The sequence below is a fragment of the Sceloporus undulatus genome, chromosome 1 (assembly GCF_019175285.1).
Source record: "Sceloporus undulatus isolate JIND9_A2432 ecotype Alabama chromosome 1, SceUnd_v1.1, whole genome shotgun sequence".
NCBI classification, from domain to species: Eukaryota; Metazoa; Chordata; class Lepidosauria; order Squamata; family Phrynosomatidae; genus Sceloporus; species Sceloporus undulatus.
Genome location: NC_056522.1, coordinates 280,357,250 through 280,373,887, shown reverse-complemented (window position 1 = coordinate 280,373,887; position 16,638 = coordinate 280,357,250). Strand labels below are relative to the sequence as shown.

General features: G+C 37.7%; 1 protein-coding gene across 1 annotated transcript in view; it reads right to left on the bottom strand.

Moving 5' to 3' along the window:
• The window catches only part of MICAL2 (microtubule associated monooxygenase, calponin and LIM domain containing 2), a 189,584-nt gene that overhangs the window by 94,370 nt on the left and 78,576 nt on the right, over positions 1 to 16,638 (bottom strand). The window contains exons 7-14 of the mRNA XM_042459493.1: positions 15,782 to 15,882; positions 12,729 to 12,986; positions 11,081 to 11,196; positions 9,505 to 9,631; positions 8,854 to 8,944; positions 8,601 to 8,748; positions 6,289 to 6,488; positions 4,677 to 4,927 (exon numbers count right to left, since the gene is read on the bottom strand). Coding sequence (XP_042315427.1) covers positions 4,677 to 4,927; positions 6,289 to 6,488; positions 8,601 to 8,748; positions 8,854 to 8,944; positions 9,505 to 9,631; positions 11,081 to 11,196; positions 12,729 to 12,986; positions 15,782 to 15,882 — 1,292 coding nt within the window. The remainder of the gene's footprint in view (positions 1 to 4,676; positions 4,928 to 6,288; positions 6,489 to 8,600; positions 8,749 to 8,853; positions 8,945 to 9,504; positions 9,632 to 11,080; positions 11,197 to 12,728; positions 12,987 to 15,781; positions 15,883 to 16,638) is intronic.

Here is a 16,638-nt window from a genome sequence, read left to right as displayed (position 1 = left end):
AAATTATTTCCCACATCTCATCCAGTAAGCTGAATGCAACAAACATGGCCTTCTTCCCACTTTTATCTTAGAAACAAACTTGTGAGATTGTGTGTGTGTGATTCCAGGTCATCCAGTCAGTTTGATGGCTCACTGGTGGCTAGCACCTGAAAGCCTTCATCACCACACAGTTATAATACTGTTATTCCACTTTAACTGTCATGGCTAAAGCCTATGTAATCCTGGGTTTAGGAAGGAATATTTAGAATTTAGAATAGGTTCAGAAAAGGAAGAGGTATAGCAAACATACACTGTATAATGGAATGTACTAAGGAGTTTCAAAAGACAATCAGCCTGTGCTTTATAGACTGTAGCAAAACATTTGATTGTATACATCACAAGAAATTATGGAATACTGTACTCTTAGAAAATGGGTGTGCCACAATATTTGCAAGTACTGATGCATATCTGTACTCAGGATAAGAGGCTACTGTTAGAACAGAATATGGAGAAACAGAATGGTTTCCAATTGAAAAGGGGGGAAGGCAAGGCTGTATTCTATCACCCTATTTATTTTATGCTGAGAATATCACATGAAAAGCAAAATTGGATTCATGAACACTGGAGGAACACCAACAATATGCAGATGACATCATAATACTAGCAGAAAAAAAATTAGAGATATAGAAAGATTATTGAAAGTCAAGGCAGAAAATGCAAAGGCAGGTTTACAACTGAATATCAAGGAAACAAAAATTATGACACAGATGGTCTACGTAATTTTGAAATATATGATGAAGAGATTGAAATAGTTCAACATTTTCCATACTTGGGCTCAATGGTGGAGACTACATTCAAGAAATCAGAAGATGTCTAGTACTTTGAAGGGTAGCTATTAGGAAATAGACAAGATCCTGAAGTGTAAAGATATATCATTAAATAATACAATTAGGATTGTTCATGACATCATATTTTCCATTTCTATGTATGGCTGTGAGAGCTGGACAGTGAAGAAAGCTGATAGGAAGAAAATCAACTCATCTGAGATGTGGTGGTGGAGAAGAGGTTTGAGAATAGTGTGGACATAGAGCAGAACTTTTCCTGGAAACAAAGATGACTAAACTGAGGTTGTTGTATTTTGGTTTTATCATAAGAAAGAGGGACTCACCAGAAAAGACTATAATGCTTGGGAAAGTGGAGGGCAATAGGACGAAGACGGGTGAAAGGGTACCGGGGTATCTCCACACTGCAGAATTAAAGCAGTTTGACACCACTTTAACTACCATGACTATATCCTACAGAATCCTGGGATTTGTAGTTTGGTGAGGTATGCCATTTGATCTGTCAGAGAGCTCTGGTGCCTCACCAAATTACAAATCCTACGGTTCTGTGAGGCAGAGGTATAACAGCCAAAGTGGAATCAAGATTCTTTAATTCTGAAGTGTGGATATACCTCCTGAATTTCCAAAGTCCTAGGTGTAATAAGCACCCCTACTCTTCACATTTCAGCAGTAGTTAATTTAGCTCAGGAGATTAGAACAACAGTATAGCCTAATTCAGGACTGACATAATCCAACAGGTTCAGTTCATAAAATATAATGAATAAAAGGCTATCCATTATAAATTAGTAATTTAAATGCTGCAGCCTCCATTAACCATGTCATGGACTCTTGATCAGTTTATCAAAAATAACTGGCATGCTTTTAAAAAATATGATACTTCAGCTTTTTTTTTTTAAAAAGCACCAAACCAGTCCATGTCTCTGTAAACTCTCAAATCAATCACAGCTTCCAGCTTTGTAATCTGCAGTCCACTATTAAAAACAGAGAGAAAGATCAAACAAACACAGGCTTCCTTTTTATATTTGTACTGCTTATAATAAATTGTCAAGGAGGGAACATGAATTATCCCAACCCTAACTTTTGGGCCGCACCCAAAAGAAACAGATGACAGTATGTTAAATAGTAGATCTTCCAAGTAGCAACTCTTATTAACATAGCAACATGGCCTGCGTAAGCATTAGTCTGCCCGACAAGACTAAACATAGGGGTGGCACAATTTGTTCCACTGGGATTGTACATTCCCTCTCAAAGGACAATAGAACTCTGATTTCCAAGATCTTAGAACAGTAGTGGTTTTAAATGTACTGTATTTTCTTTTCCAGATAGACACCAGCCACATTACTTTCTGCTTAAATGCCTTTTGACTGAAATGCACCACACCCTTCCCAACCCACTTTATCAAGGGCAGCAAGATTAATTTTTTACTGAATATTACAAACAGAAAAAAAACCCTAAGCCTTTATGTAATGCAACATCCACTTGTTGCTAGCTGATAAATCATTTGTAGAACAGAAGAAAGCCTTTTCTCGCTCACCCCCAATGTATGCTATTCAGTTGTGTCACTTGTTAAACGAGTCTACCATAGTTACATATCTACATTTTTAACAAGTGGTATCAGAATAGTTACTTTAGAAACAGCAATGAACTGGTGCTGGGTTTAAGAAAACCCAGCACCAGTTTTCAGTTAATATTTCAGTTCATAGCATTTCAACTGATAAAATTATTTCTTCTTATCTTTATTACAGTCTCCCTTAAATCTAAAATCTAAGTCTAAAAATCTGAAATACCCCCAAATCCAAAATTGTTCACATGGGTAGCTGAAATTGTGACACTCTTGTATTCTGATGGTTCAGAGCACACAAAATTTTGTCATGCACAACATTACTAAAAATATTATGTTTAATATTACCTACTGGCTATGTTTATAAGATGTATACAAAACATAAATTAATGTAATGTTTAGGCTTGGGTTCCATTTCCAAGATATTACATTATGTATATTCAAATATTTCAAAAGCCAAAAAAATTCGACATAAGTCTGGCCCAAGACCTCCAACCCCCTGGAGCAGGAGGTTTGTGGAGAAAAGGAAATGGCAAAATCCATCTTCTCCTTTCCATTTGTAGGACAGTCCTGTAAACAGAGTTCTGCTCTTGGAACCATTCCTCAAGACTATGAACTTTAATTATGATTGTAAGTTTCTCAGCAGGGTTTTGTTCAATTTTGTTTTGTTTGGGTCATTTGCTCACACTTAGTTTTGTTAGGCACTTGTAAGTTTATAGATGCTATGTTACTTCCAGTATATTTGTCCAGTTAGGAGTGGGTAACTAACATCAAATGAAGAAAGAAGCACATTTGAGCAGCATTCCAAGTTAATGTTAATGTGCAAGAAAACCATGAAACAAGATACACCTTTATGAACTGCACAGCACAGTAAGAGATGAATGGTGGTGCTCACATCATGGACAGTGGCATTACAAGTGACATCTTGAAACATCTTAAGTTTTTAGCAAAGCAATCTGCAGATAGCTTAGGAGGCATGTTTACTGGCAAATTTGATTTTTGTCAGTTGGACTTCTGTTGAGAAAATGTGCCAACTCTGTTTTGTTTGCAAGGCTGAGTGAAGAAATGCTGTTTCCTAAAAAGGGCATGAGGTTACTGGCTGGTAGATGAACATTCATATGATTTGAAGATGTTATTTATAGAATAGGAAACATAAGAATGATCTTACACTTTGTGTTTGGAAAGGTTTACTCTAAACTTTATTTAGTGGCTTACAAGAGATGCAGCTGACAAATCTTTAGTAACACATAATTATTTCATTTCCTGCTTGATCCAGTAACCTCTTTAAAATTGTGCAAAATGAATACCCTTTCCCTAGTCTATTTTCAATGATTCAGTGATCAGAGGCTAAAATCCTATTTGCTTTTTAGCATTTAATGCTAAGACTCCTTTCCCTAACCTAAGATGTTTTGGACTACAACTCACAGCTTTCCTGGCTGTTAGCTATGATGGCTGTGGCTGATAGGAACTAACATTTAAAAAAATGAGAAGCCCACCAAGCTGGCAAAAAGTACATTAAAGGTAAAATTAAGGCCACATTAAGTGATCATGGTTTCCATTCAAATCACTGAAACAAGTTAACATGATCCACTGATTTCAACATAAGTTTAGTTCTGATTCAGTTTTAAATCAACAGGCCTGATTAAAATAAACTTAATCACTTCACAACAGAGGTAGAGAAAGTGCATCCTATGGACAGAATGCAGCCTTACCTCCTTTTGAATCTAACATGAAGAGATATTTGGGTCAAGATCTTAAATACTTTTGGCATTGTGTGAATATACACCAGTGTAGTTACACTGAATCCCACAGTTGCACAACCAATTTCACAGGGAGCACCAAGGCCTTAAGTCACTCAATGTCCAATGCTCCCCATCTTCCAAATCTAAAGTGAAAGAGAGGGCTGTGCATGTGTGTATATTTACGGAGTGAATGTCCAGGAGCCTCACTTACACAACCTCTAATTAAGAACAAGTACCTACACAACTACTGTTATTTTGGCATAGTATGCCACCATGGGCCCATTCATGATATACAATTATAGTTAATACTTTAGCTGCCATGGTTCTATCCTATGAAATCCTGCGATTTGTAATCTGTCTAGAGTTACTGGAGCATTCTGGCTAGGAATTCTAAATGCCCCTTCCTAACTGCTAACTGCAATCCTAAAGTTGAACAACAGTGCTACAATTCTGTAGTGAAAAGGCCTCGCGACACTGGCCTATGCCTCTGAATATGAAGACCTGTTTTCCTTGCTGTGTTTCACAACTGATCAATAGTCATAGCCCCCATTAATTTATACTCTGTTGGTCATCATCATGGGTTATTTGCCAATGAACTCCACATAGTAATAATGAATGAAATCTTTTTCCAAAAATTTCTAAAAATTGTATGGGAGCAGATAAAAGAATAGATTTTTGTTTAAATTTTACTTTAGGTACTCTCTTCCTTGGAAAGGTCAAGTTGATGTAATTATTAAAAATATAGTTGGTTGATTTTGTTGAACAAGCATCATTTCTTTCTCCATTTTGCTTGTCCAGAGTACCTGTTCAAACACAAAAGAAACAAACAAAATTAAGGATGTTGACCAGAAACATAGTAGGCAACAGTAATAAATCTTTTAAAAATAAAACTACCTTTGCAGTTCACTACAGTGAGCAGAAAGGCCTACATTACTGCAACATATTTCAAAACAACAATATTAGCTTCTTAGATTTCAGTCTACTTACTCAGATGCATTTGGTGGAATCCAGTGCTAGTCATCTCCATGCACAAAGATCAGTTTCCTATGTCTTTGTGCACTAACAACCATCCTTAAAACTGGACCTGCAACTTCATCACTATACACAAAGGATTTGTAATTTGAGCTGACATCCTCACATACCAATGGCATATATATGTCTGTCCCTGGCTTCCACTCTACCAAATGTATCTGAAGAAGTAGACTGAAGTTTACGAAAACTCATGCTGCCAATTTCTTTCTTTCAGTTAGTCTCAAAGGTGCTACAATATCTCTCTAGACAACTGTGAGAAGGATTGCCACCAGGGTGGTCATTAATATCATCTAAACATTACCCAGAATGTGAACTGAGATTATGGCATGGCAGCCTGACTAACAATGCCATTCAAACAGAACTGCATTTTCCTGGATTGAAAATGTAAGGTTTAACATTTTGTAATGGCTGTTTCATTGTACTGTGGCCCTGAAATTTCTTTTCTAATTCAGATTTTGATGTGAGTTGAAGAAGATCTTAACTCATCTCTCTTAAAATTGGTTTCAATCCTAGCCATGGTGAAACTGAGGAAAGCCTCCACCATCTTCAGGGCTGCATGCCAACTGCAAAGTGAACTGGGACATGTAGTTTTATGGCTGATAGTGGTTGATATCAGTGCATTTGTATGTAATGCAACATCCACTTTTTGTCACCCCCAATGCATACTGTTCAGTTGTGTCACTTGTTAAATGAGTCTACCATAGTTACATATCTACATTTTTAACAGCACATCTCAGCACTCCTGGTCCTTCTATTTTGCTTCAGAGGACAAAATTATTTATGGAGACCAAAAAGGGAGGGGGATGGGAATGAACAAGTGTAGAGCTAGCAACTTTCTTTGAAACATTACAATGACCTTCTAAGTGAAGATGAATAATGATAGCTGTGTCATCTTGTTCTCCCAAAAATATTTTAAAGGAAACAGAGCCTGTGAATGACACTGAGCATTCCCCCTTTCCTTTTAAAGCCTGGGATAACCACAGTACACAGCTAATACAATTAAACATTCCAGAGCAGTTAATATTGGAGCTACAAGTCAAACTTTGGATCAGCTTCAAGACCAATCACATAGGCTGTAAAACCCCAAACTTCCAATTCCTCTTATGCACAAGCACAACCAAAATTGGCTTACCGACTGCTCTGAGAGGTGTCCCTCTAAATAGCTCATAGAATTTGGAGAGGTACATGACCATACTGAGTTTATCGGGCTCCCCAGCAGACACCATTTCTTTCCCAGTAATTACGGGAGGAATTCCAAACTCTCGTTCAGCAATGTTGAATGCCAGCTGGTTGTTTCTGACGGCATCGTCTTCATTCAGAGAATCAAAATCACTTGGGGATTATAAAGACAAAGTCATATCAGTGAAAAAACAGATCATTTCAGACATCTGAATAATATTTTCCTGTTTCTTACTGCAACATTTTATAAGAAACCTTTGAAAAGTCTGCTTCTATTCTTCAGAAAAGTACTGCTTCAGAAATGTCAAGATGAACTCCCCATTTACCCAAACCTTTTGCTTTACAATCTATTTCAAAAGCATTGCCACAAACTGAAATGTGTGCATACGTGTCTTCAAGTGACATGTCAACTTACACCAAGTCCATGAATTTCATAGGGGTTTCTTAGGCAAGGAATACTCAGACGTGATTTGCCTCTGCCTTCCTCTAAAATATAGCCAACACTTTTATAAATTATTAAATTTGTCTGAGAAAAACTCACTATGTGTTTTCTAAGATTCAGTGGGACACAAACTGCACTTCAATCTTGGACTTACTGAGTTATCTTCAGTCACAATTTATACAAAATGTTGATTTTAATTGTGACTTAAACTGTTTTATGATATTTCATTGCAACAACTACACAAATGTATGCCACAGAACATGTACTAAATAATAGATACAAACTACAATCACATGGCACACCAATGATACATTGATGCCATTAAAAGCATCCCTGTTCTTTCTCCATATACTGTAATGTCAACTGCTAGATTGGTGAGGAAAGACTGCAGCATCTCAACAGCAGGATTGTGATGACCAGACATTGTTCAGCAACATTCATGAAGGATGAAGGGGAAACAAAATGAAGGGAGGAGCTACTTTGACTAAATAAAACTACCTAATTTCCGATTCTGAACACCACCATTCAAGCCCAGTGTGTGTTGTCTAAACCCATCAGAGAATGTAGACCATTCAAAAAGTTGAAGATGATGTCTTTGCAACTCCCACTTTGGAGTTGCTCCAGCTAAGACATTCAAGTGAATGACTGTCAGGATCTGAGTCTCTCAAAATTCCTACCATGATTCCTAGTCATTTACGCTTTGCCTGAGTTATTTCATATTACTGGATGCTGATATATGTCACTTTTGTGATGTTGCTTGGTGAAAGGGAATAGTTACCTATCCTGAGGATGGCTAATGAGCAGATGTGAAGGTGTTAGGGAAAGATCAGTTCTGCGGGAATGTATGGTCCAAGAGAAAACAATAGAGCAGTCTGGGAGGTGGAATGTTTTGATTTTATAAGAAATGGAGTTTGAAGGCACAAAAGGGTTTGAATTACTTTATGCTTTTATTATATTGTATAACTGAACTGCCTCAGTCCCAACAACTTTGTCTTACTGTGAACTACTTTGCCTTTTGAATAAAGCTTATTCTTTTTACACTGGATCTCTAAGCTAAAGTTACATGACAATGAATTACAAAGGCAGGACAAGCAGTAGCTTTTCATTTTAAAATCTCAAATTATACATATGTAACAGGATTTTGCCTGCATGCTTCCAAGTCCCTGGGCCAATTCAAACAGGGCTAGTTATCAGTGACATTGTACATAATTCCTGGATAGCAAACTGTTCTCCCTCCTCTAAATAACAAATCTGACTGGCAATTAAAGTACAAGCCCCAGAAAAGGAAAACAGTTTGGATGACCACAGAAACAGGATAGACAGGACAGGGAAAAGGTGCAACAGATTTCTTTCCATGGATGGCTAACAAGGAAAAACAAATACATCTAACTATTTTGCTGTGGGCCTCAAAAAACAGAGTTTGGACACTTAACACAGTAGTCAGTACTAATGAGTCCATCGTCCAGTATAAAATTCCAGAAATGTTAGTGTTGGACTGAATCGTTTTGGTATAAAAATAGTAAAGCTATACACACTAATCAAACATCATCTCCCTATATACTTTTTCAATCTTGATATAAGCTTCCTCTTTTAAAAGCAACAACTTGAACTCCTACTAAACATACAAAAACGATAAAGTTAAAAATCTCAAGGAAGTTTTTAAATTTTACAGTCTAAGGGTATCAGAGTGGAAGAAAACAACCAAAGACATACATACAGCAAAACAAACTTTAAAAGGCAAACAAATTCTCTAGCCTATACTTTTATAAGGAACCTGGCACATTCTGCAATTACCAAGTTTTACACATATCATAAAAACTTACATGAGGTCAGGTCTGAAGTGATGTATAATTGCACATAAAGCAAGGCCGCTCCTCCATGAACTAGTGAGATCCATTACACTAACATCCCTGTATCCTTCTGTCTGTTTCTGACACCAGGTTAAAAGCTTGTTTGGCCTTACATCAGATTCTGAAATAATAGATCATGTGAAAAAGCTATGGTCAGTTTTTCTAAGTTACAGTCTCTCCCATTACAAATTATGAAAACCATACTAATAGGAAGTATATTTCTTACCTTGTCTTGAAAGACCAATTGATCGTCTAATGGAGGTTGATCTTTCTAGAGGGCAAGGCTGTAGCTCATTTGTAATGTACAAATGCTTCACCTAAGGGGAAGAAATTTTGTTGTTATTTGCTGTCATGTCAGCTCTGACCTATGGTAACCCCATGAAGGAGAGATCTCCAAAAGCCCCAATCATCAACTGCCCTGCTTAGGTCTTGTCAAGTCAGAATTGTGGCTTCCTTGATTGAATCAATCCATCTTTCCTCTTTATCTATCACCTTTCTAGTAGTGCAGTAACCATTGTCTGAATCCAAAATGCCTCCTGTATCAAGTTTGAAATTTTGGTTCCCCAACTATTCAGATACCTAGGCAACATGACAATATTCTCCTACCAAGCTAACAAGCTTGGGTCCAAACTTTATTTGAATTTCTGATTCCAAAAATAATTAAATCCTCCAAGATAACCATGAAAATAAGATAAAAGTGCAATTTTCTTTACAATTATGTTTTACTGTTATCTCCAAATCTCATAAGTATTTAATTAAAGGAATAAACTTTGAGAGATACAAGAGCCTTGTTTTGGCTTTGGTTTTTACAAACATCAGTCATATCCACAGCAATGTGCCCTGCACCAACTACTTTATCATTTCCACCTCAGCTTACCTGATGTGGACGAACACAGCTAGAGTTCAGGTTTGGATACCGTGTTGTGGGGTCAATGGTGTATAGGTCAAAGTTCTTGGTAATATTTTCAGGTGTTGTCTGGGGTAACAGTCTATATATGCTTTCTCTGGAAGGTAAAAATAAAAGAGTGTGTGTTGTTGTGAGGTGCGCAGCATTTTCCTAACCTCATGTGCTTCAGCCTATATTTAGAACTTTGGCACCTTTTAATACATTGTCTAAGCATGATAAATGCATGAGGTGATAACAGCAGAGACAGACAAAAGCATGTCTTCCTGAGGCAGGAAAATAGCTAGGAAGAAATAAAATGACATCATCCCAAATCATGTGGCTTTGATCCCCCCCCCCTTTGACTCAGAAAACAACTCCTTTAACCACAAAACTGAACTGGATATAGAGTCACCCAACCATTATTAGTCAGCCAGGCTTACATTTGCAACTGCACTGTGTTTTTGTCATCCACAAACATGCTTTCTCAGCCCTTATGTGACCTTTATTTGAAGTCTAGACTCTTGACTTCATCACTTGTGCAAATAATGTTGTCCTCAATTAAACTCTCAACAACTCTCTCACTTGCCATAGGAAGAGACAAAGATTTGCAGATGGAATTGTCAAGTTTGTGGAAGAAGAATCTTGTGACTCTGACCAAGGGGAAATGTTGCAATAAAGGTTACCCTGAAAATTGTACATGTGTCTATGTGCCTTCAAGTTTCCTGTCAACTGTGACTCCAAATTATTTAATACTAAAATAAACCTAAAGTCCATCTTAGTATTGTTTTAATGCTAAAACAAGCCCATCTTAAGAGAGGAAAAATGAACACTGTGGTGCTCTTGAGCAAAATGTAGTGCTGTATGAGCAAACTCCATGAGCAAACACTCACACAAGATCTTCTTCTTCTCTCCTACCTTCTTTGGCTCTGCTGAGAGCAGCTTCTTCATCCGCTACTACCTAGATTATACCCCTTGTCGCTACAACAAACAGTATGCACAGAGCCTATATCTTATTCCACTAAAAACTACAACATAGTTAAATGGCTTCCAAATACACACAATAGTAGCAGGCAATATCAGTGAGCATATACATTTTCGTGCATGTTCAATATACCCCACTCCCAAACAGCAGCACATAAAAAAAAAGTATGAAGCTCTTAAGGATTAGTAGAGCTCTCTATATATAGGCTGTCAGTGCTTAACCAATGAATGTGAGGGTATGGGTAAAAATGGGACCCTAGGACTAGAAAGCAGCACAGGCTCAAAGTTCATTTATTATTGTGTATATTGTGTATATTATTGTGTATATCAGTACATATTGGGGACTGAATTCAGGAATGGCATCTTCTGTTACCATCATCAAACAGCAGACTGGCTTTTAGTAATCTTCCTACAAAGCACTTCAATAAGCCTCTAAACCTGCTACAAAACAGAAGGGAAACAAGCAGCAACTGCTTGATCGTAAAAAGGAAAGATGGTGGACAAAGACTATCTGAGTTCAACCAAGGATATGTAGTCCCTGCCAAATTTCACAACATCATATGGATAGGAACAGACAACGTCTTACCTTTCTGCAAGGATATCAAGTGGGGGCTTTCCTTGCGCCCAACTTTTCACCATCCATGCTGTATCAAATGCAGCCAGGAAACCTCTTGCACAACCCGTGCCCATTGGCCAGAATGGCTGTGAAGTAAGTTACATTTTAGACTTGTGACACTAAGGCATTCTCAAATTATCACAAAGCTATTATTATTATTATTATTATTACTACTACTACTACTACTATTATTATTTGTGAAACAGCAGTTACCTTGCTTATACAGTGGGCCCTTGGTATCTGCTGGGGTTTGGTTCCAGGACCCCCCGTGGATACCAAAATCTGTGGATGCTCAAGTCCAGTTGTATACAGTGATGCAGTAAAATGTTGTCCCTTTTACAAAATGGTAAAATCAAGGTTTGCTGTTTGGAATTTATAAATTTAAAAATATTTTCAGATCTTGGATAGTTGAATCCATGGACATGGAGGGCTAACGGTTTACTGCAAATCAACATGTCCTTCAATACAGGCACAAATCATCCTACCATTCATGCTCCTAATGCAGTGAACGGGGAAGTATTTGCTTAAAACAACATCGGGTGGCATTATGCCTAGGGGAAGAGGCATGTTCCCACGGGTAACAGTGGAATTAACTGACAGGCACTAGTTGTTGGCTTTTAGTAATCCTTGTTTTCTGAAGAAGCTGCATCATTAAACTAAAGAGTAAGACCATGGATAGAATTCAGAGACACAGTCGTGTTAGTTTGGCATATCAGTGCGCAAAGGGATCTTGTAGAAGCTTGGAGACTTACAGCAAAAGAATTCAAAGATATAGCTGGGTTAGTCTGTAGCATCAGTACATGGAGAGATCTTGTAGCATCTTTGAGACTAACTGAAATAAATTGGCAGCATGAGCTTTCATAGACTTCAATCTACTTTCTCAGATTCATCTGAGGAAGTAGACTGAAATCTATGAAAGCTCATGCTGCCAATTTCTTTCTTTCAGTTAGTCTCAAAGGTGCTACAAAATCTCTCTATGTACTGTGCAAAAGAAGTTGTAGATAAGATTTCATAGACTTGGTACTTCCTCACATGCATGAAGATGCACTGATAGAACCTAAAGCTGTCCTCTTTGTTTCTTTCAGACTGGCTTCAATGGGTAAAATCCTAATCTTTACTCTTCTTTTGAGGAGAAAGAATATTCAACCATTCACGGTGTTTCAACTGACAAATCTTTTACTTCAGTTTGGAATGGCAGTTTACAGCCAAGAGGCTAAGTTCAAAAGTTCAGAATGCTCTTTTCCACACACCACTAAATGCTCCTGAAGTTCCCACTTTTAAGTTAAATACTGTGTTTCTATGATAACCAACATGGCATAGTGGTTTGAGTGCTAGTCCACAACTCTGGAGACCAGGGTTCGCTTCTCAGCTTGGCCATGAAACCCATTGCATGACCTTGGGCAAGTCACATGCTCTCAGCCTGAAAGGAAAGCAATGGCAAACCTCCTCTGAACAAATCATGCCAAGAAAACCCCATGACAGCTTTGCCTTAGGGTCACCTTAAGTCAGAAAGTACATCTTGGAATATGGAGTGATGGAAAACTCCAAATAATTCCTTAAGACAAAATGATCTTTTGAAACACACAATACAGCGCATACAACCATGCTTTCACTCTACCTCTACTAGACTGTCTCCAACAAGAGCAACCAGCAGCTGATGTCTGTGTCTCTCTCGTACCAATGCAGCATTTTCAGAGGCATACATGGAAGTGAAATCAAACATGGCCACATCTGGCTGCCCATAGTGATTAATTGCAAAATCCAAGGCAGGCAACTGGTAATCAGTTGCAAAGTCAGCAGCTTCTCTTGCATAGGACAATAGATTGTCTTGGTCAACATTTTCTGCACAGAGTAGTACTTCTGTGTCAATATAATCCTAAATGGAAAGATAAAACTGTATCATTAGAGTTTTATAGAACTTTCCACAACGATGATATAAAATAAACCATCTTATTCCACATGGAATAAAGAACAGACTGAGGTTAGAGTAAAATATATTACTGTCTATATTTTTTTAAAAAAAATTATATGAACAAAGCTACATACTACTTTGTACATTTGAGAAATATCAGCAGTTAAGTAGCAAATTGATTGAACTTAATTCTCTCCTTTAAGTCAGCATCTTTATTTTTCAAAAACTCAAAGATAACCCATAATTTCATTACAAGAAAGGAAAAGGGCTTCAACATGGTTGAACAAAAGAATCAGTACAGATGTATTAGAGTCCATCACAAAGCATATTACCAACATATAGTTTACTTCTAAAAAATAAAATACTTCTCTGTCACATGAATCTTGATCTTTCTAACAGAGTAGACAGCTTTTCTTATTTAAAGTCGAAGGCTTTCGTGGCAGGCATCCATAGTTTTTTGTGGGTTTTTCAGGCTGTTACATGCTCTAGAAGAGTTTCTTCCTGACGTTTCGCCAGCATTTGTGGCTGGCATCTTCAGAGAATGCTGGCATGGAAGAGAGTTGGGTACACACACACACACACACACACACACACACACACACACTGTGACCCTGAGTAGGCAGGAATGATTTCCATGTTAATCTGTGTATGGGAGGATATGCAAAGGAGGATTAGTGTCTGCTAACTGGTGATCATAGCCACATAGCCGGAAAAACTCACAAAAAACTATACAACTTTTCATCTTTAGAAATGAAAGTGATTTAAATGGAACCGTGTCAGTATTTGGCAATATGCTTTGTATCTAATAACTATTTATTCTTATTCTTGATTTAGAAAGTATTGTTTTCTTACTCCTAATGCAAAACATGGAAAAGTACAGACATATTTGAGAACTTAGTGGTGAAAGCCTGAGTGATACACATTTATGCAGTGACCAAAAAATTAGATGGAACAATCCACTATGGTTTATTGGCCTGGGAAAGTCTTCCATATCCCTCTCCTTGCATGTTCAGTTTATATATGAACCAATCTTAATTTCTAAAGTCCATGTGTAACATGCAGCATCCAGCCCAAGATTCCTCATTTTGACTCTAGAGCAGGTGCAGGCAAATGGTGGGCCATGGGCCTCATGTGACACTCAGAAAACCCCATCTGTCTCCCAAAGCTTCCCAACCCCTAATTTCGTTTAGAAATCAGATTTTCCAACCATTTTTATCCCCAAACCATGTAGAAATTCCCCAGATACATGACAATACCCCAAAAAAGGTCCCAATTCTACCACCCATAATCACTGTAAAATCCCCTACTACCCTCTAATACTTCCATTTTCTTCTGCAGTCATTTACCAAATTGTGACAGGAAACTGGCTCCTGGCTTCCACAAAGGTATCCAGCTCTTCTCTAGAGTAAGGTCATGGAGCATCAAACTGGATTGGGAGCAGTGCATGGGCTATGTGTTAAACCTCTCCCATTTGACTTTTATTTAAACATTTACAGACCCATGGGAGTTCAAACCACTATTGGGGTCAATGTATATATTTTTTTTCTGTAAATAGAAAGGGTGTAATTTTAAGCTGATATACAGCCATGAGAGGTAAAATGAAGGCATTACCCTCCTCAAATGAGGTTTCTTCCTCCTTCAAATGAAATTTCTCTTCTCTCAAAATATCTAGCATTGCAGAGAGTGAGGCACTGAAATTTTTTCACATCTAGAGCTGTTACATATGCTAGAATTCAGAGACATAGTCATGCTAGTGTAGAACATCAGTATGCAAAGGAATCTTGTATCTCTTTTGAGACTAACTAAGCAAAATAAGTTGTAGCATAACATTTCATAGACTTGGTCTACTTCCTCATACACATGAGGTGAACTGGTGTCCAAGAAGGACTTTTATAATTAGACTATATGAATATCTATATATCTATGGAAATGCAAATCATATGGGTATGGTGATTAGGTGACAAGTTCAGTTATACCTATGGTTGTTCGAGGCCAAAAGAAGGAGGAAATATGTTGCCTAAGGGCCAAGATGGGTGGATGACCCTATAAATGGTGGAGATATTTTTGAGCCTGGTGTGTGCAGAAAGGAGAAGTGATGAATTGGCTGGCTAAAAGTGTCCTCAGGAGGTGAGGTGTTAACCAGTCTTATAATATGTGCAATCTGCCAGAAAGCCATTGTCTCTGTTCAGCTGTTGATGAATTGGAGTTTGTGGATATATTTTAATGCAGCTATTTCTCTTTCCTTTGTATTTTTTGTTGTTGTGGTTCAAGGATTGCTGTCCTGAGGTCTGAGATGGAATGTTAATGAAAACTGAAGTGTTCTGCAAGTCCTGCAACAGCTCTTTGTGCATTCCCATTCCTAATAGCTGATTTATATGCTGATTTTTTGCTTACATATGCTGTGTTCCTTGGCAAATTTGCCTGCCTTTTTTCTTTGGGTGCTTAAACTAACAGTATATTTCTGAATACTCAACTGAATTGCAATGTGGGAATATAATTCTTATTTGGGAAGGCACCCTCCCGACCAGCTACACCCCTGATGAGGAAGGTTCAAACCTGCCACTTATTCAGAACAGTCCCTATCTCAGTTGGTGCCATGCCAGGATAAAGAAGTGAGTGATGTTAAGAGTGCATGCTGCACACTGTACACAGTGTATAGTTGGACTCTGAAAACACAGTTTCATACAATATATTAACTGGCAGCTGTGGTATTGATTTCTCCAGAAGTAAAAGCCAGGATCTCTATAAAATATACATACATTAATAATGACTCCCTTTTCCAGAAGACTCTGTTTTTTTGCAGTCATCACAAAATAATGAGTGCTATCTTTATAGTAAACAATATTCTCCAGGTCAATGCCTAGGAAGGAAAACAAACAAACAAACCACAGTCAAAAGACGTAAATGGGAGCAGAGAAAACAGAAGTGTGTACTTAAAAGAATAGAAATGTATTCCTTATCTACTTCTTTACCACTCTTAACATTCCCAAACTCATCTGATTTTAGAAGCTAAGCAAGTTCAAACCTAGTTAATACCTGGATGTGAGAGCACTGGGAGTACTTTCACACTAAACAATCACAGTGCAATGACTGAATTGTCCTGGACGCATCCTATGGAATGCTGGGATTTGTAGTTTTGTCAGAGGCACCGGAAGAGCTGTGGCTGGTGATTCTAAATCAACCTCCCCCCCCCCCCAGAACTGCGAATTCCAGGATTTCATAAAACAATCTTAAATCAAAGTCACCAGAGGTGACTGTTCTGGAATAGAAGAACTGAGGGTCTGATTCAGGATAAGGTAGCTTCCTTTGTCCCTATATATCTGATTGACATGCAGTACATATGGCACAGTCTTGTTCTAGGATTAAAAGTGTGTAGGTCAAATTTTAACTCCTCGTCATTCAAAATATGCTGTGTATCAAAACAATGCTCCAATCATATTGTGAGGATTTTTCCTAGATGATCCAAACTATGACTTACATTTCAGCAACACTTTCACAGATTAGAATTTCTTCACACAATCTCCAAAGAGGACAAACAATATTGAAAATGGAGTTTGTGTCTAAATGAAACAATTATAACATATGCTTTTATAATCACAGGTTTTAGCCCACATCT